Here is a 23135-nt window from a genome sequence, read left to right on the forward strand (position 1 = left end):
TACCAAGAATCCAAGCCGCAAGCTGGACCTCCATTTTTATCAAATTGTCACAGAAGCTCGGATGAATTATACAAAAATAACTTATATGAATATACATAAAATTTCAAACTATAAATAGACCACTGTTAAAGTTTGGTTGTTTCTGATTGTTCATTGTATTCCTTTGTTTCAGCGAGACTGGAATTTTTGCCTGATTTTGGTATGTCGGTTCCTGACAATTTCTCATTCTCGTTATATGACATGGCATTGGATTCTTCAGTGATGTCACTAACGATGCCAGAATCCACAATGTCGCCTTCATGAGATTTCACGTTTAAAGTTTTTGGACGAGCATCGCCACTCTCCATGCAATTGGACTTTTCTACACTATTATGTAACAAGGCCTCGGGTTGGTTGAGCTTCGATTTATTTTCACTTTGAGAGACAGTTTCTGATTGGATCTTTAATACTTCATTCAAGGATTTTGTGACTTTTTTGTGATGTAAGGAGAATTCTGATTGATCGATATGAGACAGGTGACCTGAACTTTCTAATGATTGTCCGTTGCTGTCGAATTCCTCAACGTCTGTGGACATGACACTTCCACTACTAACGCTAAGATTTCGTGGGGTTTCCGAACCCTCCATGGACTGTAGTTCGGGTATCTGCGTAAAGGATTCGACCTCAGGAAATTCAGGACAATAATCCTTCCCTCCTACTATTTCGTCTAGAATATGATCTGATGGACGGGTCTCGCAAGCACTGCCGCAGGACTCAGTATTGCTGGCTTGTCTAGACATCTCACAGATACCACTCTCTGTCAATGATACCGTGCTTTGTGTCTCAGAGATCTGTTCATAATACAACTGAAATGAAGAATTTGAATAGAAATGAAGAATTAGAATTAAAAATATAGATTTGATCTGGAATAAAGATAGGAAAGGGAATTGAAAATTTTGAATTGAATGAAGATTTTGAATTAAGATGAAGATTTTGAATTGGAAATGAAGAATTTGAATAAACTAAGGAGAGAAGAATTAAAGTCCTACCTTTCTGGCCCGAAGCTGTTCTAATGAGGCTGGAATCTCCTGAACGCTACAGGGAGCTCGTAGGTTTAAAGATGCAAACTGAGTGATCACTTCTGGACAATGGGTGATCAATTTAGTCTGAAAGAAAAAGGGTAACAGTTCTAAATTGGTCCATGTTTGTGTGAAACAGAATTTGTCATCAAACTCTTTGGCACATGATTGGGAACAGGAAGATTTTATGCATGGAAATTTTGACAGACGTGAACCAATTCTGTTTTGATTCCAACTGTCAAGGGATTTATTACATGCGTTTCCAGTAGCATTTATTGCCATCACTTGAAAAATCTAAAAATAGACATACCATTGATGGTTTTCGGGACTTCCCTCTTTTCTTCTGTGTTTTTTTCACATTTCCACCAATAAAGTCATTATCTTCGGATTTCTTTAATAAGATCAGATTTCCATCTTCCAGCTCTTCTGCTGGACCAGATGATGCTCCTGAAAGGTCAAAGGTTGGGTGGTTAAGATGGTAAAAAGTCCAGAGACACTGATTTGCTCACGTATAAACGGAATTCAAAATGGGAGAGAAAGGAATAGAAGATTAAATTTTTATCTGGTTCTATACTACTTCATTGACGCCTAGAATTGGAAAAGATCTGCGCCAACCTGATCACAGATACTTGAAATAAAATCCAATATGGCCACCTAAAGATGTAAAAGTAGGATTTGGATTTTTACCTGAAGAATAAGGTAGTTTATCACTGCAGGAAGTAGGGGAATCTGTAGAAGGAGTGGTAGGGGTGGTTGGAGTAGTTGGGGTAAAAGGAGTGTACGGAAATCCTTGCAGATAGCTGATTAGTGTGTTGCATAGCAACTTGTCTTGTTCATACGGTACCCTCAATTCTTCTAGCTCTTCTCTGTGGAAGATAAAAAAATACAACATGAATATTTTTGAGTTAAGATCTTGGCGTTATTGAGATGGAAATTGAAGTCAACGTCAATAAGTGTGCAATGAAGAAATTTGATAGAGCAGCAGAGCCAATTTCTCCATTCTTTTTGGCTCCTCATCTAAAGCAGACTTTGGCAAAATTTCTGGAAAAAATGGGCTTTGATTTAGAACTTCTATGAGCTGGTTAAGATATAAGTTATAGGACCATGTCCCTTTCAAAGCTACCAGCTTGTGTAGCAAATAATTCAACATCCATATCACTTAAAGGTGACTTACTCTTCTCTCTGTTTGGCCTCAAGAACAGCTTTTCTCTCCTCTTCCTTTTTCTTAAAACTTTCTTGTCGTTTTTTTTTCTGGGCATCCTGAAACTCTGCTTGATTTCTCTTGAAGTCTTCATACAGCTTCCGTTTGGCGGCGTACAATTCATCAATTTCTAAAAGAAAAAACATCAAAATCCTCTTATATTAGTTTTAGTAAATCTTCATTTCCAAAACTAGTGATCCTGATGAGGATTACATATCCTACACACTAAGAGATGTACTCTCAGCTACAATTGTTTTTGCTTGAGCTAGAATCCATTGGGCATTTCGTCAGACATTTGTAAATGACCATAATTACAAAACTCTATAAAATAAAATGTACCTTTCTTCAAGGCCTCTGCTGTAATTCTATTGGCACTGAGTTTGCGTTTGGCCTCATCTTCCTGAGATCGAAGTTGTGTGATTGTTCGTGAATAATGCTGCAAAAAATAAACAAAAACATATCATTATTATTCAAGATGAATAAGAAAAGTAGTATCTAGTTTTACAACTCCTGTTCAATGATTACCAATTATGTTACAATAATGGTAATGTATTAAATTGTTGCCAAACTAGATGTCATATTTTCATTCTGATCATTGCTATGGAGAGCCTTGATTTAACTATTGGCTTAAAGATACCCACAATTCCCACAAAGTACCAAAAATATTTGACTTACATCTCTCTCTTCTCTCATGCGTCTTTGTTTATTTCTTAACTCATCCAGCTGAGCTTTAGCATTGTTATACGTGCTGAAAAATAATTGAAAGAATTTATTACAGAGCAGGACAGTGTACAACGAGGAAAATTTTGTCAAGAAAGACAATGTTATTCATCAATGTCTGAAACACAATAAACCTATATTTTTTAGTCCCATCACAATGAATGCGATAGCTTTTCTAGTTCCAATGACCTACACCACTAAGGGAAAAACTGGGCACATGCCCTGTCCCACAATCCTCCAGATTTTAGAGCAACCCACAGTGTTTTGATCAGCACAAAGACACAAAGAAAGGAATGTTACTTACTTGAGACTTATTTTTGAGCGTTTTAATTTGTCAATTTCAGCCACAATTCTCCTTTCTTCTGTCAGTCTGTAGGAATGGTGAGCCAGGTTCCATTCCAATTTCCTGAAAGCAGAAACCAAATTTGTTTTTTTTCTGTACAATCTTCCAAGTATCCAGAGATTTTTAATGTACAAAAGGGTCTAGAAGCCTGGACCTCAACGTTACTACGCTAGCATCTGCCTAGCAACCGTGGCTTCAACAAAGAGAGGTAAAAATTCAAAAATTAGTCTCCTACCTTATAGCATCATTGTGTTTATCTTCATTTTTATACACCAACCCAGACTGTAGTTGAGATACAGAATAGATCTGGAAAAAATAATGTGTAATTTATGATATAAGATTATTTGAGGAGGAACTGTAGCACGCACAATTGGTTGAGCATTTCCAAAAAAACATCCGACGTGCATTTCCAAATAAGGTAATAAGCATTCACATACCTTTTCTGAGATTTCCTTATTCAAAGATTTTAAATCGTTGTTGATTTTCTTATTTCGATCAAAAGTGGCATCTTTTTCCAGTCTGATGCTTTTGAGCGGGCTACTACTGATCGAAGATTTGAGTCCAGCCTAAGAAAAAGTTAAGGAACAACAATCTAACATTCAAAATTAATTGAGATAAAAGTTTGGTTATGTAAGAGAGCTCTCCGAACAGGAGTGATTATATATTAAGTCATTATTCAAGCAAGGATACATATTGGGACTCCAACTCTTTCAGTTTATTTGTCAGACGCTCTAGTTCTTCTTCAAATTTCTTTTTATTGGGTGGTTTTAATTTTCTGGAATCTGAAATGATAGGAAGTGAAAATACTTTAGATATAGTCAAGCAACCTCTTTTGGGCTCTTTTCATTTTGAGATTTTTCTGGAATTGCAGAGGTCTCAGACATGGGGGAAATTGGAATGGTGCAACTTAATCGAAATGAAATGGAATTTTACACGTTTCCTTCACATGATTGGTTGGAGACGGGCAAAGCCATGCACTGTGGAATGAGAAAATTTTGTAGTTTTGTAGATTTTCTAGTGTCAAGGGATCTTTGACGTGCACCGCTTGTAGCACAAGTGTCCCCAGAGCCCTAAATGTCCTCAATATAAATGCAAAGACATGAAAATAGCTTTTCAATCTCTTAATGCCCTTGAAACAGTTTTCAAGGCAAAGAATTTGGACAAAATTCTGATGCAAGACATCACAAGTATTGTGAAATATTTTCCACCAAATTCCTTTGAGTTGAATATCTAGTGAAAATGTCTTATCAACATAAAATAGGTCAACTTGGGGTTAAAAAGGTCAAAGTCTGTATAGTCCCTGCTGAGTTTGACCTAATTTAATCCATTATTATGGTCACTCTCAAATAGCAACGTGTAATAAGCCAATTTGTTAGTATAAGAGGCTTTGTTGCTTCGGTTAAATGTCAATAAAAACATCTGTTTTTCCCTTAACCCTTTTAAATTTCAAAGCCTAGATTAAATCAAGAGCAAACTGTATCCAAATTTTCAAGATTTATGTTTTAATTTTGGGACAAGGCAAAAAATAATGTTTAAAAATTGGAAATATTGACCAATGGTTTTGGAACCATTACAACAACCCAAAATTAAGCTCAGCATTTCAAAACGATATCAGCCATAGAAAATCTAAACTTCGATAACTTGCCATTGGTAGATGCTGGAAGCATTCTGAGAAAATCCTGCTTTTGGTCACTTTCGGCCATAATGACTACCCTTTTAAAGCCTATAACTTAATCCTTTTTACTGTCACCAAAAAGACATGAAAACAATAAAGAATATACCTAAGTCCCGGATATAAACAACATTGTACTAGTAGATTGCCCCAGGGCTATAGTTAATCCTGTAGTAAAATTGACAAGGGGTGTGGTTTTAGTCTAAAATGCTGACATAGTGCTTACTGGTGTCTTTACATCATATCTATTTATAGTAACCTAGTAATGTTTTTAAAGCATGTTTTAACTAGGTTGTTTAACTAGGTCAACAGCATGGTACAATAATACACATATTGTCATGCTTGAAAGTGTACTGTGTACATTTTTCACATTGGTTAACCCTTGTTTATAAACAAACTCATCATGTCGAGCTATAATAAACTGCATCTTAATCACAGAAGTTTGTAAATGCAGTGATTTGATTGGATTCTATGCTAGTGCCAATTATAGCCCTGAATTACACACCCAGTCAGTTATTTAGTCTTTCTGTTTTGGGCTCTGATTGGCTGTATTTGCTAGTGTAAAATCCAATCAAATTGCTGGATTTACAAACTTCAGGGATATAAGAAAGATCAATATTTACAGTTATTAAGCAGTTCATAATAACTTGACATTGTGAAGATGAAACGAACTAGACAGAGCATTAAAGAAGCCATAGCTGTATTAAGACTCTCAAAAATGAATGACGACTTTACATACCCAGAGGAAGCATAACTTCAGGTGTTACAGAAGAGTTAGCTAGCCCTGTCTCTCCAGCAACACCTTATGAACATGATCTTCTAAGAACTTTCCCTTAATTCTTATAGTTCAATTAGCATATATACATGGTCACAAAACTAACATCAAATGATGGAAATGTAAAAATAAATTATGACAACAATTCTAGCCAATCAAGATAAAAGATGCATGACAAATCCCATAAGGCAAGTATATCTAAATATATCATAGGAACACATACGACTAATTATCTCAGGATATCCTTAACTGGGAAGTGAATAATAAAATGTGAAATACATTGTGAAAAACAACAAATTTACATTATGAAAATTTATCTGAATTAAATAGATTGAAAAGAGTTTTTTTTTCAATAATAATTATGTATTAGGGACACTGATAGCATAACTATGACCTAAAAATATTGATATAAATTGGACAATATATTTATCCTAAACAGTTAATATCTATCAGCAAAGGACATGGATAATCAAAACCAGTAGTCAATTCTACAGATCTTTTAAATAATGGACTTAACACACCTAATCAAGTAATTAATTTAATCAACTACAAGGCAGCCACTAATAGTAAACAATAGGTCTATCAATCAATTAACAGACCCTATTGACACCTTAATAGATAAAGAGCTCTACTCTCCGCCATATATTTGATTTACTGGTACATCAAAACCCTTTCAATTCCACTAACAGAAGGAGAATTCTACAGAAGAAGTCAACAGAAAAAAACAATAGTAGAAAACGTAGGAGCAGGTCGGTCATCATTCCTTCCACACAGATAGTACGTCAATATTGAAGTCCCTATTGCCTACTGTACTAATCTTGTGCAATAAATTCCCAAGGATTTGTTTGTGGGGTAGGCCTAGTCGTTTTGAACTTAATAAAAAACAACAAAAATTCACAAATACAAGGGTGAAATTGACACGAGTGCTGGCATTTAAGTATACATGCATCTTTTGTGTGTTTCATATTATATAAACGAACAAACTGTTATTAAAAATATCAAGTTGAATTGTGTATCTTTTTTTTTATGTTTTACGATTGCAAAATTTTATAAATTGTTGATAATGTTGTGTAGAAACAAACAGAAAAAGAGGCAAAAATACATAAATCTAACCGAAAGATTCCTTAAATGGTGGTTCTTTCTGTTCCTCCATATTTCTTTGATGCAATTAAGTCTTGTCGACCTCCCGGGCCGTCTCCGACATCTTAATTATTGCATGGTGCTGAAGGTGTGAATCTCGGTGTCCTTTCAGTCAGCCATTTTGGAATTTATAGTCATGTGACTTTAGGTTTATGTTGAAGGTCAAGGTTGTAAAATTAATTTGCATAATTTTTTTTTCAAAATTTAAAATTAAATCTTTTAGATGCCATATGGTGCAGAAAATATCGAAGAAAGTTCATATTATTCCATAACTAAATTTAGGAACCCAATTTTAATGGCCTAGTGACCTAATTCCGATATAACGGCCCATTTAGACATTTTTTTTTTTATCTACCTAGCATTTCATGCATCAAAATGTAGGGCACCTGCTTGGTGTATACAAGATTCTTGCGCCAAGATTATTTATTTTACAAGTAAATTTTGTAACTTTTGGGACAAATTTTCAATAAAAATCACAAAATCCTTTAAGAAAATCAAACTCAATTTGCACACTGCTGCATTTTCGTGGCCAAATTTGTAATTTCTTCTCCGATCTATTTTCTTGCGCAAGCGGAAATCACTGGGAAATTGAGCGGGAATCAATAAGGACGCCATCTTCGAAGAATTTTAGCCGCATCAAAATAATGAAGAATATTTTTGTCATCTATTGCAAAAGACCACCGGATTAATAAAAGTTATTTGTGCAATAGTGTTGTTCGCGTATTCGACCCTTTGGAAATATTATTGAAGGTAGGTCAAATTATCTATTTTTAGGTGAATTATCCAAAATAAAATGTCACAGACGGAAGACAACTCTCCTTCCCGAACTCGCCAGTCAACGTTGCTGCATGGATTGTAAATGAAATAATATTGCATGTCGCCTCGACATTAGAAATACTACTAAAACATCGTTTGTAACTTCTGTCCTGGATTTAAGGGCGATCGGAATTATTTCAGAATCGTTTTGGTCAATTTTGCGACCGGAAGCCTTCATGGATTTGTTTGTTTTGATATTTTTGCGCTGCCCGCCAAATACGGTTTGTTCGGCCATATTTGTTTATTAACCCTTTATGTCCCATAATTCACATCCTTAACCCTTTTAAACGCTATAATGCATATTTCTATTTTGTTAATCTGTAATGGTAATAAATAATAGCAGCATTTAATTCATTGCTCTTTAATCAGTCTTGTAGGATTTAAAAATAAGTTGGTAATTTTTTTTTTTATCCAACGGCAACATATGCTTTGTTTACAACAATCCCAGTTTATGATGTATTTTTTGTTTTTCAGCTTTGTTTGTAAATATATATAAATCAAGATGTTTTACGCACATTTCGTGCTCAGTAAGAAGGGGCCATTGGCCCGAATTTGGTTGGCGGCCCATTGGGACAAGAAATTGACCAAAGCTCATGTGTTCGAAACCAACATTGATTCCAGTGTAGAGGCCATTTTAAAACCAAAGGTGACCATATACCTGCATTATTGCTTAAATAGAATTTGAGTCCTCTCCTAAGGCCTTTTTGGCAGCATTTTTCAATCCCTTTAAGCTTACCAAAGACAGACTATCAGTTGAAAAGTATTTCTCTGTTCAACTTTAGTATAATTAATGTGCCTTATTGTTAACGATTTATTTTATAATTATTCCTGTTTATTTTCAGGTTAAAATGGCATTAAGAACGTCAGGACATTTATTGTTGGGTGTAGTGAGAATTTATTCCAGAAAAGCCAAGTATTTATTAGCTGATTGTAATGAGGCATTTGTTAAAATCAAAATGGCATTCAGACCAGGTGTGGTGGATCTTCCAGAAGAAAATCGTGAGGCTGCAGTGGCCGCCATTACTTTACAAGAGAATTTTCATGATTTTGAAACTACGTTAGCAGATTTAGAGTAAGTATGGTGCTCTGTTGAATTTAATTACTCATTGAGAAAGATATGCTATATACAAGTTTTTAATTCTCTAGTCCTTATTGAAGGACAGAGAACATCCGTTTTAAAAACATGTCCTCTTTGAATGAAATGCTCTCTGTATGACCTAGTTATTCCACCATGTCCTTATTCCAGCCTACAGTGTTTATTATTCAAAAAATGATGTCCATGTCCTTGATTTTGTAGAGATCTAGATGTTCAAGCTCAGTTTTCTGTGAACCAGAGTCGTCCAGAAGAGATCACAATGAGAGAAGATTATGCCAACATTACTCTGCTCAATGATGATGGATTCGGTAAGTTACTCAATTCCTGGAAATGATTCCTTGAAATTATTTTGCTCATTCTTTATTGATGTTTAATTCTATAATTCATTATGAAAGTTGTGGGAGTTGCTCTTATTTATGAGAATTTTACAAAAAGAATAAGAAAAAGGTAATCATGTTAAAATAAATTTTAAAAAATGATTCAAAACAAAATAAATTTCTTCCTTGTTTGAAGAATTGATATTAATAATCCAATTCCAATTAAATAATTTCATAGATCTTAAAATTTGGAATGTAATGATTTTAAATTCAACTCCCAGCAACTCCCATTTCTTCCATATTTGAAATGTTTCTTAAAATCAGGAGATGACGATCTCGAAGGTGAAATAGACGAAGATGAAATATGTCTCATTATGTACGGGTTTAAAACATGTCTTAAAGACCATCCCATTGACTTTGATGTCATCTTGGAGCTGGTGGATCAAACCAGTCCCACTAGACTTCGTAGTTTTAAACGGCAGCATTCATACACCTTCGAAGGAGAAGAAACTCTGAAACTTTTCAAAGATAAAACATGTGATTCAAATGGCAACATTGTTCAAATTTGTGATACTGAAATTATTAGTGCTAATTCAAGTGTGTCTCATGACACAGCCAGGGAAACTATTAAAGTAAATCATCCTGCATCATCTTCAAGTGCTGAATACTCAGGAAGAAAATCACCTGAAAAACAATCTGTGTCAGTTAGCACCAACACGGATATTAGTTCTCTCACGTGTTCCCAGTGTTCCGAGCGAATCCCCAGCACTGACAGTGGAATTAGCTTGAGTTTCCAGTCGGAACCGAGCTCCTCCCAAGCCTGTGATAATGACTCTTATTTATGTAGCTACCATCAAAAGTGCTGTGATCGTTGCCACTCGGCTTCAACTTTGACTTCCACTCCATATAAGGAAAACCCTGAACCCAGTGATCTTCTCTGTGATTTAACCCCTCCAGTGACCCCCGAAAGAATTCCCGAATCTGGAAACGCTTCACCAAATTCAGTTGCCAGTGAGGACCTTTGTCCGACATCTCCGAAAAAAATCGCTAAATTGGACAGTGGCATTTGCATGGATGGGGATCCAGGTTTCTATGATTTTGAGGATGAGGCGGAAACGGTAGGCTGCCCTGGTCCACCGTCACCTATCAAATCTAAACCATCCAAAGAAGACATTATTCGTAAATTTGAAGAACCAATCCTTGACCTTCCGTTGAAGTTGAGATGTTCTCGACGTCTACGCTGGAGAAAGGGTAAGAAGTTCGTGGCGGGTCAAAGGTTATTTTAGCGTTAGTTACGTTTGTATTCCAATTGGTGGCCTTGTCTACTGAAAAATTCTCAAATCCTTTGGAATGATCTGTTACTAAACTTTTCTTTTAATTTAGCCTTTGACCCAAAGTGAGCTTCTTGCCGAAATTTTCCCTAGCGTTTTCAAAATTGGAATTTTTCAATCGATAGGATCCCAATTGGAGTGTGAATTGTAAATTTGAGTTGGTTTTGTTTTATATCTTTGGCCCTTTACTTGACTTCTTGGTACTTGGTTGCATGTGTAATTTAACAATTAGGTTCATTCAGATGGACATGGACAAGAAAGGAGACCTGATTGGAGTCAAACTTGGAAGGGCAAGGACAATTCTCGGGATTCTTGTTGTGCTGCCAAGCTTCCTCTGGCATTAAAACGTGAATGGATTTGTATGCAGCTGACATTGTGTGCTGTCTTTGTAGCTGTAGGAGGACTAAATAGGAGAACATAAACTTGGAGCACACAGAACATGACTCTGAAGCATTACTTAGGAGCATCTTTATTAGGAAGACTATAGGAAGAACATAGAGCTCTGCCCTGGGAACCTTGATCTGCAAAAGAAGAATGACAAAGCATTGAAGAATGCAAATGTTGACATTCTGTCTAACGTTTAGCATTTACCAACCCTTACTGGTAGAAAGAATAAGGTTGCTGCCACGTGGAAAGAGAAACTAGAGTGTTAAAATAGCTTTACTTTTTCTTACAGGCGATGTTGGTGGATTTGATGAAAGAGAAATCTTACGAGATCAATCTCATGTTGATGATCCATTCTTCAAACCAGCTGATATTACTGATATGGAAACCACAAAAGACCAATCTATGGCAGAGGCCAATGATTTGGGCAAACCCATGGATATTGATTTGCCTCAAAATGAAGATGGTTTTGGAGATGGAATTCCTTTCATGAGTATGTATTCTCTCTTTTTTGACAACTCAATTAGTTATTTTGGGGAAATTCAGGTTGTTGTTATTAAAAGTTTTTGAATATTTTTAAATTTTTGAAGTTTTTCTTGTTGATGCATGTATTATTGAAATTTGTCCAGACAAAGAAAGTCTTTTTGCTCTGTTTTAACAAATGCTTTCCTGCATTATTTTCTGGTAGATGAGGCCCGTGAACTTGATTCAACCAGTCCCTATGGTAGTTGAGCAATTATTTTTGCTCCAATTCACCAAATTTTCTTCAACACTTGGACCTTCCGCCCTAGGCAACTCCACTTTAAAAGGCTTTTCTTACTCTGGTTAAATTTTACCCTTGTTCCATGTTTATTGAGTTGATTGTTTATTTGGTTGTTTGTTGATTTATTATATTAGATGATCACCATGATGATGATGATGACGATGATGATAATGACCCAGGTTTTGGGGATGATATTTTTGGTAAGATTTGAACTTCTGTTATCTGTGGTTGCTGTATATTTAAATGAATTCACAGCTTTTCTCTTTTCAATTTTTAAAAGAGCACATCAAGAGCAAATGTAAATTAAAAAGTAATTAAACAAATTGGCTATACAGCAATAAGTTACGCAGCATAATTGACCAACAAAATAACTAAATGTTAACAACAAAGTGATTTTATTGTAGGACAAGAATTTATGGGTGCAGGAGGATTGTTTGAAGATGCCCCTTCCATGCAAGATGTTCCCATGGCACCTGGTGTGGATTCTACACCTGCACCTGGTTCAAAACCAACAGGTAAGGACCTATTTTGTCAAACCAGCTGTAAATGAGTACAGATGATCTCGCACCGCTCAATACCAAGTGTCCCATAAATGGAAAAGGATCACCTGGTAGACTGGATACCAAGTGTCCAAGAGGTGGAAAAGATCATCTGGTAGACAGGATCTTTGGAATTTTCATTATACTTGTATTTTGTTTTATTAGAAGATGAATCTATGATGTCCAAGAAGATAGATGACAGTACAGCTAGTGATGTCAATGCTTCAGCTCTACCACAAGCTTCAATCACTGGTCTCCCTGGAGAACAAACAACACTGGTCCATAATGAAGAGGAAGCTTTTGCCCTGGAACCTCTAGATGTTACAGCTGTTGCTGGTGGGTATTTCACTTCTAAAAATAGATTTCGGGCTTGAACTTTTGATAAATTGTCTTTCCAAAGCCACCTTTGATGAAGTGTATTGTGGCGTAACTCAATTGGTACTGCCAACCTGAAGTATAACTTCTAATACAGTTCTCCTGCTTTGTTTCTAAAGGTGCCTTAAATTTAAGGTTAATGTGATAACTTCCCATTTAAGGGCCTTACGTTATAGGAACTGCTGGTGTTAAAGGTCTAATGGTTTTATATTTTGAACTTCAGGTACAGAAAAGAAAGGAAAACGAAAGAGGAAGCTCATCGTTGATGAACAGAAGGGTATTCCCAGTGAAACCATGAAACTTCAACTGTCAGTCACTTCTGACATAGTCACCACCCTTGATTTGGCTCCTCCCACAAAGAAACTCATGCATTGGAAGGAAACAGGAGGTGTGGAGAAACTTTTTGCACTACCTGGCAGACCCATTATTTCTAGGGTAACCATGAAGCATTTTGGTAGAAATCTGGTCACCAAACCAGTGAAAGAAGATGCGGATGAAGAGAGATTAGATTTGGAATCCACAGAAATTGTTAGAGAAGATGACAAGCAACAACCGCCACAAAGTAAGTCAAGCTTTAGTAGTTTGGGATTTCTTGGGTTGGCAATTTATGGAATTATTTTCAAACAATGATATAGAACAAAAATTTGAAAAAAGGAAATTTTTGATTTTGGTAGCTAATGGACAAGCTGTTGCAAGGTTGTTGAAGAACCTAATTCCTTAATTAATGACATTTTTCTTTCCAGTGGATATGAGCCGTCAATCAGAAATGAGCACAATAGTAGAAGAACCATCAATAAATGAAACCTCGCGGCGTTCCAGACGCAGCGATAAAAATAAAACTTTGGAAGACCCATCCCTCATCCAGAACCAATCTTCAGTGGCAGACCAATCCACCTTACAAGATCCTTCAGCAATCCAGAACACTACTGCACCTCATGATGACATCTTTGGTCAAACCTTCAATGAAGCAGTGGTGGATCTACCCAATGATCCTATGTTGAATGATCCCAATATGGAGGATGGTCCACCCTCTATTGCTCCTTTCTCTGTGGGTCCTGCTTCAGTTGGTCCCCCTTCAGTGGGTCCTCCTTCAGTTGGTCCTCATTCTGTAGGAGCTCCTGATGCACCGGTAAGTTTTGATTCTCCTTGGGTACTAACAGTTTCTTGGAGGTTCTTTTCAAAGGCATTATTTTCAAGAACTTCTTGGTTTTGGGTTGATTTCATAACTTCATTTGTCCTGTGCCACCTCTGCCCACTGGCAATTTACAGAGAAGAGATAACAAGTGGGGTCCAAAGGGGAAAGAAACAAGATGCCACTTCTATTTCTGCGAAATTATTTCCACTTTCCTAAATGCCTACTATTGTGTTTTTTCAGACATTTGAAGATGTGATAGAAGGTGAAGTGGAAGGAGTGCTGGCTACAGAAGATGAAGATGAACAGAGATGGAGTAAAAGGACACAAGTCATGCAGAGAACATTCGATGTGGCATTTAAATACAATCAAGAACTCAGTTTTAAGGAAATGGCCAGGAAACTGGACCGAAAACAAGCTGCATCACGTTTTTACACCTTACTTGTTCTCAAAAAACATCAAGCCATCACAGTGGAACAAATGGAACCTTATGGAGACATCTTAATTGGACGTGGTCCACATTTCGGCATCACTTGTTAACTTTTTTTTAAAGAAAAACATTTCATTGTGACATTGTTGTATTTTAAAACCAAGACTTCAAAATTAGTGCTTTTAAAGGCAGCAAGTGTCATTAACGTTGAAGTGGATATTCCTTGATTCATGAGGAAAATGAGTGTCTGAATCAGATGGCAAGCCAGGGTTCATGTCCTTCTGGATCTCTCTGGGCATATTGTACAGAAAGACCAAAAGGACTACAATTCATTTCATTCTTTGGCATAGGGAATCATTCACCTTAAAATTTTGCCATTTTAAAATTATAAATCATCGCAGCTTCAATTTTAAAAATCCCAATTAGGGATGAAAATTCAAAACCAAAATATAAATAAATTATGGATATTTTTTATGGTATATTTCAGTTTTTGTTGAGAGAGAAAAAATAAACGCCATAAAAATGTTAATTTTGCGTTCACAATTGACAAAAATAATTTACGAATTTTAAATTCACTTATAAAAAAACCCAAATCATTTATTACCTAAATCACTAAGTGATTCAATTGTACATGATCATTTATTCTAGATTTATCATAATGTTTATTAGTTTTTCTGAAAATACCAAAATTATTTCCATTCTAATAGGTAGTCATTTCGATCCGGTAAAAGTACGGCTTTGGATATGCTTCACTTATTTTCTGTGGGTTGAGAAAAATACAGTCTTGAATTCTTATGGTTATATGAGCACTTTGTTTTATGCATATAGAATGTGTGAAAAAACCCTAAGAAAATACCTGAAACAAAATATCAAAAAGCGGTATTTTTAATAAGATTGTAAACATTTTGGATATTTTCCGATAAACTTTTATTTAAATGTTAACTCTTTTCATTTATTTCATAATTTTATTTGTTATACATTTTTGTGAAAATAATGTTCGTCGAAAACCCAAAAGGATTTTGGGTATTTATTTATCTTTTTCTGTCAAAAACAATGTGGGAAATACTCACTGCCAGTTATGTATGCTTAATTCCAATCAAATTAAAGTTTAGAAGAGTTTAATTTAAATATTAGGGGTGGTTTCAAATGAACATGGTTTTTAGCTTTAGGGAAAAATGATTTAACAAAGGAAGTTGATGATTGGCTGAGTTTATACCCAAGGCTGAAAACCACTCTTATCTGAACCAACCCTTTGAAGTGTTCTGTTTCTTTTATGGAGCCATTTTACAAAAGTCCTTACAATTAATTTGTTGTTGGAAATAGGGCATTTCTCATTACAAAACTCATCTCTTATAAGAATTTTGATAAAGTGTGTCATGTCTAGGTGGGAGATGAATCGAACATACCCCACTTAACTGGATGTGAAAGAAAGAATCAAACATACCATACATGTTCGTCATTTAAGAAGTAGAGATTAGATCTATGTTATTGTATTTCAGGTATTTTATTCATGAAAAATCATTCAAACCCTTGACAAATAAACACATTATTATTGGTCCTGTAGTTTTTTTCTCTTAATTGCTCCTGATCAGCGAGTTGATATACTTACATGATCCATAACATTTTGAGACATGGGCATATCTCTGAATGCTAAGCAAGTCATCCTTAATCAAAATTTATTCATTCAAAATCCTGCATAAACAAATTAATGCTGTCTTGAGTATATCTAGGAATTTAGTCTATCCCTACCAAAATGATAAATGATTATTTGAAAAATCACAATTCCAGAATCCATTATTCCACTAGATTCTCAACTCGGCATCTTTGTCAAGAAGGTCCACATAGTCCATAATTTTTGATAGATCTATTTTTTGGCCCCTAATAATTTTGCCTTTTCCGTAGCTATAGTAACAGCGTCTATGAGAGCACCACGGAATCCTGCTTTTTCTAAGGAATAAATAGCGTCTATTGTAGTGCCACCTGGTGAACAAACTTCATCCTTCAATTGTCCCGGATGCTTTCCAGTTTCCAATACCATCTTAGCTGCCCCCTGTAAAATATATGAATAATTCAGTCAAATTTTAAATTGTGACCCTCAGAAAGTATCCACAAAAAAAATGGGTATTTTACCTCGAATTTGCACTGCTCAAGATGGACGTTGACTCATCAAACCTAATTAATCTACTCACCAGTAAGGTTTGGGCAGCTAATTTTGTTGCTAAATCTCTTGGTAGACCCATTTTAACTCCACCATCAGACATGGCCTCTATTGCTACAAAAGCCTGAAAAGTGAAATATTACAATCAGTTATAATAAGCACTGGCACAAACATCAGCAGAACTTTGGATAGGAAAAATAAAGTTGTACTTACATAGGCAGGACCACTTCCACTCAAACCAGTAACAGCATCAAGATAAGTCTCTACCCCTTCTTCAACAATACCTATACTCTTTAATAGTTCTCCCACCATTTTACTGTCTGTAGGGTTGGCTGCATGCCCTGGAGTCACAACTGAAGCACCAGCTGAAACTAATGCTGGTGTGTTGGGCATTACTCTCACAACTCTTGTTCCTTTTGGCAAATTCTGAAACAGCAAAATAAATTCATTTGGGTTTGAATCATGCATCACCTTGAGATCTTGAATGAATCATCTTTTCAAATTATGCCAGTTATCCCAGCTGTAAATGGGTACAAAAAAGGACCAGGGCCAGCTGGTTGACATGATTCTGAGAACCTAAATAGTGCTTTGCATTTCTTATTTCAAGCATCATAAAGCCCCTCTTCAAGCTACATCTCATGAGTTCTCTAGTACAAGTGTTGACCTCACAAATGCAGAGTGTTAGTATGAAATCCCCTTACCTCTTCTAGGGTGTCAATGGTTATACCAGCAGCTATGGACACAAACAAGTTATCTTTGGTAACTTTGTGTGACACCTCGTTTAAAACTTTTTTAACTATATGTGGTTTGGTGGCTATGATCACCATGTTGCTATTGTTGACCACATCAGTGTTGTGTGTCGTCGTCTTGGCTCCCATGTCCTGAAACAGGATACAGAATTTAATAGATCCTCTAGTTGTTCATTAGTTCAGGAGCAGAGAAACAGGATGCAAAATTTCATAGGTTCTCTAGTTGTTCATCAACTCAATAAAGAGCACAGAAGTCAGAGTGGCCAACATTGAAAAATCTTCAGTATGGATCCTTTGAAAATAGTGCCATTAATATCTGATGCTAGTAATTTGCCCTATTGCACACTGTATGAAGTGACTCCCATACCTTCAGCATCTGTAAGCATATTGGGTTTGTGTCACTAGCTGTTATATTATTAGCTTTTACTAAACCTACAAATATAAAATATATTTCATAAGCTTATGATGTTAATGAAGTTATCTTTGGAATTATTGCAAAGTTCTACAAGACCTGCGCGTTTCCCATTGGACTAAAGCTTCTTTAACTGTGTGATTGGTTGCCTAAACATATCATATGCATCCATCACCAACTCCCCCAGCCACTGTCTTTTGGACCCTTGGGGTCAATTACCTTTCGTTGTGCAGATAACATGAATAACAATGATAATTTTGTCTACAGTGATTTACATTATGTTACGTGTTTACTTTCCATTTTTATTAGGCCATGAAACCCAATGCTGTGATAGATTAAGCTAATCAATACAATATTCTGTTTGTTTGTTTACAAAAAAATGAGGTTAAATGAGGTCACTAATAGTTCAATCTGGGGTCAATTTCTAATAGTAAACAGCTGATTTCATTTGTAAAACTGGTAATACTCAGGTTATTTATTTGGTTGTGTTTGCCAGTCATGTCTGAGTAGTGCTCCAAAATGTCTATGACATCAATGGACATATCCTTATTGCTATTCCAGAGTCAAAATCATGGAGGTAACTTTGAAGCACCTGATGACACTCTGGTATTAAAAAAATGAATTTAGAAATAGGCAGGTATCTTTAAAGATTATTTATGGACCTAAAGTCAATATCCTTGTGGTCAAATAGATAAAGACAGACTTTCATCGTTGAGACAAGATAAGCTATATATCTTTATTGCTTACAAAACACACAGAATAGTACAAAGTCCAAAAACATAATTGAATAAAGGGTTAGGTAATTAGAATTAGTGCTGTAACAACAAGGCAAGGTCTACTCCTCCTTTCAGAACCCTTGATGAATCTCAGCAATTAAGTTTATCAACTTGGCATCCCTTCAAGAGTACATGGGTGCTGAATATGCCTTCTTTAAATGCACCCTGTTACTTCAAATTTCATCAGCCAAATGTGTTAATAAATTCTTGGAGTTTTTTTTCAAATGAAAACAGATTGCATCATAAAAAAATTCTGTTTATTTTGCCTGGTGTGCACTTCTTAACCTCTTTTTCTGTCATGTCAACATGGCACATTGACAATTTAGTCGTGAGATACTTGTGCTAGACTTGGTGAAATTGTTTTCCACATTCTTTGAGTAAATTTATTCTAAAAATGGCAAAGAATAAAATGATAAACCAAGATGGCAATCTTAAATTTAAATTGAAACTTTTCCTAGATAAATTTTAAAAATGGTATGAGTTTTATTGCTTCACTGAGATCCTTGGGTTTGGATCAAAACAGTAACAAAAGGACATTTGATAAAGTCATTATCGAGGATCTTCAAAATCATTTTCTTTGATCTTACGAAGATCAAAGTCCCCAAAAAAGAGATGAAAAATTTCATCAGCCACATGGCAATGTTGATATAATTATGCAAATTATTGATTGACATGTCAAACGAGTTGCGCCCCTTGAACTACTCACCCGAAGTGATGAAACCTTTAGCCAAAGCTTGGGCCATTCGGCCGGCCCCGATAAATCCGACCATTATGTCTTCTGGCAAGACGGTTGAATGCGGGCTCGATTTGGGGACAGACATACTTGAAAATGAAATTGATTATTGCGGAATTTGGTGTAAAGTTCACAATACTGTAGTAGTTGACATGCAGCTCACGAGTGATCGATCGACGCTCATGCGCTGAATTCTGTTATTTGATTGGTCTAGGGAGAAAATAAGCTCCACCCATTTGATATTATCTCCGCCTATTTTCATTCATATGGGAATTTTTTTTACGCCTGAATTTCGTTGACGCATTTACGCCAAAATTCGTGCGTAGTAAACAATATTGATTTAATCAAATTACTTAATATGTCGGAATTAGCTGTCAAATTTCTTCACCCACACAATTATTTATTCTATTAAAGATTTTCAGCAAAGTATATATTAAATTTCTATTATTTCAATCATAGATAACCTATTTAATTGTTATCTTAACTTTAAAAGGTTTTTTTGTCGATTTTGATTGATCTTTTGTTGGAAATCCTGTGTTTCATTTTCGTTTCGGATGTGTTGATATTTTGTTAACTCAGAGTGAAATTTCGTTTCCTTGAAAAGCCGAATCATGAATATATACGGTCACGTGATTTTTTATCAACTTCCGGTTTGAAGATGAATATTTTGTTTATTTATTATAAATGAAGTTTTTGGAAGATATTTGGTAATTCTTCACTTGTTTCGACTTAAATCAAACAGGACATTTGTTGTGGACAATTTAAATGTAGGTTTGATAATTTGTTTTCTCAACCTAAGTCTGAAATATACGAGATACACCCTAAAATGGTTGACCCATTTATGACCCAAGAGTGGGGTGGGGTAGTAAAAGGGCATGTAGTAGTGGTGTCCCCCCTTTTCAGTTTCCACCCCAGCAGTGATATTCATATCCAAAAACTTCCCTCATTCCATACTACACACAGTGCTTGGTCTTGCTTATAATAATTCATATCCCTGACAAAATCCTTCATTATCATGGCTTCTCTTCATTTTTTTATTACAGAATGTCCAGAATGAATGTACAATATGATCGTCAAATTAACGAAGAGGAGATCGAAGAGGATCCGTATTATTTCACCTATAACAGAGAGTTGACCACCAGACCTCATGCTTTACCAACTTCTATTGGTATATTTCAAATCATCAGTGGCTTCATCTCAGCTATATTAGGTATGTATGCTTGTAATAGCTTGCAGTGCCATACCAGAGATGAAGGGTATGCAGTGCTAGACCAGAGATGAAGGTCATGCAGTGGTTTTTGAAAGGTATTCCTTTCCTTATATTCACTCTTTGGAATTTCAGGTACATTTGAAGTGTTTATTGTACCAATGGCTGAAGCCTCAAGTGACGAACGAGTTCTTGAATTATCAAAACAAAATTGTTATGGTGCTGGATTATGGGGTGGACTCTTGGTAAGAATTTAAAATCATATTCTATGACGCGATGCAATTTCACTTTGATGATTTCAAGCTCTGTGAAAACCTATGTACCGTACTTATTCAGTACACTTTCATAGGACATGGATTACAACCCTTCAATTCCAACACTCTAATTTGTCCGAGCTTCAATCTGTCCACATTTGTATTTAATATGATGTTTTTTTTCTGTATTTTAGATGATATTAACAGGAAGTACAGCTATTAGAGCCAGTATCAGTAAGCGAAACACAACTGTAAGTTCTTTGGAGTTTGTTATATATTTTATTTATGTTCTCAGCGCTTGTTAAACCGACAGCTATTTTTATTTCATTATTTATTTATATTTTACAGGTAGCCAGATTTTACAATTTAACCATAGTCACATTTTTCCTGTACATGTGTGTAACAGTATTTTTAATGGTAGCTTATGGACAGGGCTGGACAACCAAAGACAAATATCCTGTAAGTCATTTATGTTATTAAGTTAGTTTGTCAACCCCCCACCCTTTTGGAAAGTTCCATACAGCTAATATTGTTTTAGTTAACAATCAATAGGCCTATGATTCCTTGAGAAGGAGATAATTCAGAGGCCATTCTTCATCTTATTATCTTTGGGAATTTTAGTTCTATTCAAATATATACCAGTGTGACTTATGATTGCATTCCTTAAACATCTTATAACACTATGCGACCCAGTTTCTCATATTGATTCCTAAAGAGAGTTCTCAAGACCTGATAACAGCCGCTTGGCGACCTGGTTTACCAACCTTGCATTTCTTTCAATTAACTGAGATATAAATCTACCAAATTTTTGTTTTTCCAGCCTGGTAGCAACATGCATATGGTACATTTATTTGTTACAGTGAATTCCTTGTTAGGACTTTTATTTGCCTTAACAGCTCTGGTGAAATATTTTAACATTGTGTTTAGTGATAGTGTGGATTTGTTGAGGAGGTGGAGAAACTGGTTCCTCTGTTGTTTCCCAAGACAAAGTCAGACTCAGCCGAGACAGGAACCAAACTTACTCATGTAGTAGGTCTGTCAGCTTGGTGCCAATTTTGGTAAGAAACATTGTTACTTTGTCATCGTAAGCATACAACACTAAACCTGATTGGTTGATTTTAAAGACTTGATATATTAACCAATCAGAAGGTAATTATATGCGAAAAATCAAAAGTTACAAACATTCTGAACCAATTAAAATCAATGAAATGTTTGAGATTAGGGCCCTGAAATGTAGATGATTCACTTCATGTTGTTCTTAAACATCTAGAAGTGTGTTTTAATTACATTGTTTGAGTGCCTTATTTTATTTTTTAAAATCAACTTGGCAGTCTGCACTTGGGCATTACAGTGTGTTTTTTTAACAACACCTAAATGCAAAATTAAATGATAATTCCAATTTCCTTTTATAGTGGTTTTGTATATATTTTGCTGATGTTTGACTTTGTTACTGAAAGAATTTGTGAGTGTTTAATGCCGAGATCGAGAATGCATTGTGGGTAAATGAGCAATTGATTTTGGCCTTGTGTTCGGTATCTTTTAATGATGGGTTTCGTCAAATTAATGGATAACTTCTGGCAAGATGAAACATTTTCTAAAACTGTTTTATGAATGCAGGGCTGAAGAATGACTTGATTTGAAATACATATCGATATATACCAGAAAGTAATGAAAATCCTAGGTTAATCATTGAATTTTAAGTAGAGCCAAGATCATTATACACATCTAGGAAAGAAGGACTGTTCTTGTTTGTGGAGCTTTCCTGGACGTGCATAAAAATGTTGTCGTTTGTTTATTTTATTTATTTTTTATACTCTGGAGTTGTTTTGTTATGGAATCATGTCAATAAAAATTGTAAATATTTTGAAATTGGGTAACACTGTTTTTGTTCTTTGACTAAAATATCCATTGTCTTGGACAATCATTTTTATTGTTAAGATTGCTCTGTGTAAATTTGTTGCATCCCGCATTGATTGGTAGGTTGGCCTTTGACAACTTTACATTTGATTTGGAAAAAAACATTTAGATACAATTATATTTTATTTAAAAAATTCAGATTATAAAAATAATGGCTATATAACAATGAAAGAGGAATTTTGATTTTAAAGATGGATACCTCATCTTGAAACAGGCTTGGTATGATCCATATATGTCATCTAAAATTTGGTATTTTAAAAGATGGGTCCCATATACGTCCTCTCAAGATTTTTTTAATAAACGTTCCAATACATCTTTAAAATGGAATGTGCACATTTTTGGATACTATTCATCAAAATTTGAATAAATCTTTTAATTAATTTGCAATTTTGATGGGAAAATTATTCAATAAAAGAAGGAAATTAGTTGAAAATGATTTAGAACTATGAATTATTCTACTTAAATATTAACAATTCATTGAAAATAAAAATGAATTAATGAATAAAGGAAAGCTATGAGGATATTAACAAAAATGATTTGCGTTACTATCAATATAATGAAATCTATTTAAAAGAATCTTTTTAAAACTGAGCGACAGGGGTTTAGAATTGGTGGTAAGCCATCAATATATTTCACAAGGCAAGATTGTTTTGGATGGCGCAGCCCTGTGCTTTCAAGAGTTGGACATTTGTTGAGTTGCCCCTCATGTCTAAAATTTCAAATAAAATTTCACAAATTCAGCTAGTAATTCTCTGAAGAATTGGCATCAATATTTTATGAGAAATAAGTTTGGTGTTGATGAAAAATTAGTAATTTCTGGCAGGTCTGTTATATTCT

General features: G+C 35.1%; 4 protein-coding genes across 4 annotated transcripts; 2 read left to right on the plus strand and 2 right to left on the minus strand.

Moving 5' to 3' along the window:
• Positions 1-125: 125 nt before the first annotated feature.
• LOTGIDRAFT_236795 (hypothetical protein) lies at positions 126-6922 on the minus strand (the record flags this gene model as incomplete). Its single annotated transcript, XM_009067911.1, has 12 exons — positions 126-845; positions 1029-1145; positions 1369-1505; positions 1746-1924; positions 2233-2389; positions 2599-2695; positions 2935-3007; positions 3284-3385; positions 3558-3628; positions 3760-3888; positions 4013-4104; positions 6883-6922. 12 exons carry the CDS (start codon positions 6920-6922, stop codon positions 126-128), a joined length of 1914 nt encoding a protein of 637 aa, XP_009066159.1.
• A 1305-nt stretch (positions 6923-8227) lies between these two features.
• On the plus strand, positions 8228-14202 carry LOTGIDRAFT_133906 (hypothetical protein; the record flags this gene model as incomplete). The annotated part of the gene is made up of 9 exons (XM_009067912.1): positions 8228-8371; positions 8568-8797; positions 9023-9129; positions 11146-11379; positions 12042-12092; positions 12324-12491; positions 12760-13092; positions 13274-13552; positions 13916-14202. The coding sequence occupies 9 exons, from the start codon at positions 8228-8230 to the stop codon at positions 14200-14202; spliced, it is 1833 nt and encodes a 610-aa protein (XP_009066160.1).
• A 1754-nt stretch (positions 14203-15956) lies between these two features.
• On the minus strand, positions 15957-18957 carry LOTGIDRAFT_169622 (hypothetical protein; the record flags this gene model as incomplete). Its single annotated transcript, XM_009067913.1, has 6 exons — positions 15957-16142; positions 16282-16374; positions 16464-16676; positions 16952-17131; positions 17367-17431; positions 18894-18957. The coding sequence occupies 6 exons, from the start codon at positions 18955-18957 to the stop codon at positions 15957-15959; spliced, it is 801 nt and encodes a 266-aa protein (XP_009066161.1).
• A 619-nt stretch (positions 18958-19576) lies between these two features.
• On the plus strand, positions 19577-22245 carry LOTGIDRAFT_236799 (hypothetical protein). Its single transcript, XM_009067914.1, has 6 exons — positions 19577-19687; positions 19964-20130; positions 20263-20372; positions 20576-20632; positions 20730-20840; positions 21202-22245. The coding sequence occupies exons 2-6, from the start codon at positions 19965-19967 to the stop codon at positions 21409-21411; spliced, it is 654 nt and encodes a 217-aa protein (XP_009066162.1). The 5' UTR covers positions 19577-19687; position 19964; the 3' UTR covers positions 21412-22245.
• Positions 22246-23135: the final 890 nt, after the last annotated feature.

The sequence above is a fragment of the Lottia gigantea genome (assembly GCF_000327385.1).
Source record: "Lottia gigantea unplaced genomic scaffold LOTGIsca_87, whole genome shotgun sequence".
Lineage (NCBI taxonomy): Eukaryota > Metazoa > Mollusca > Gastropoda > Lottiidae > Lottia > Lottia gigantea.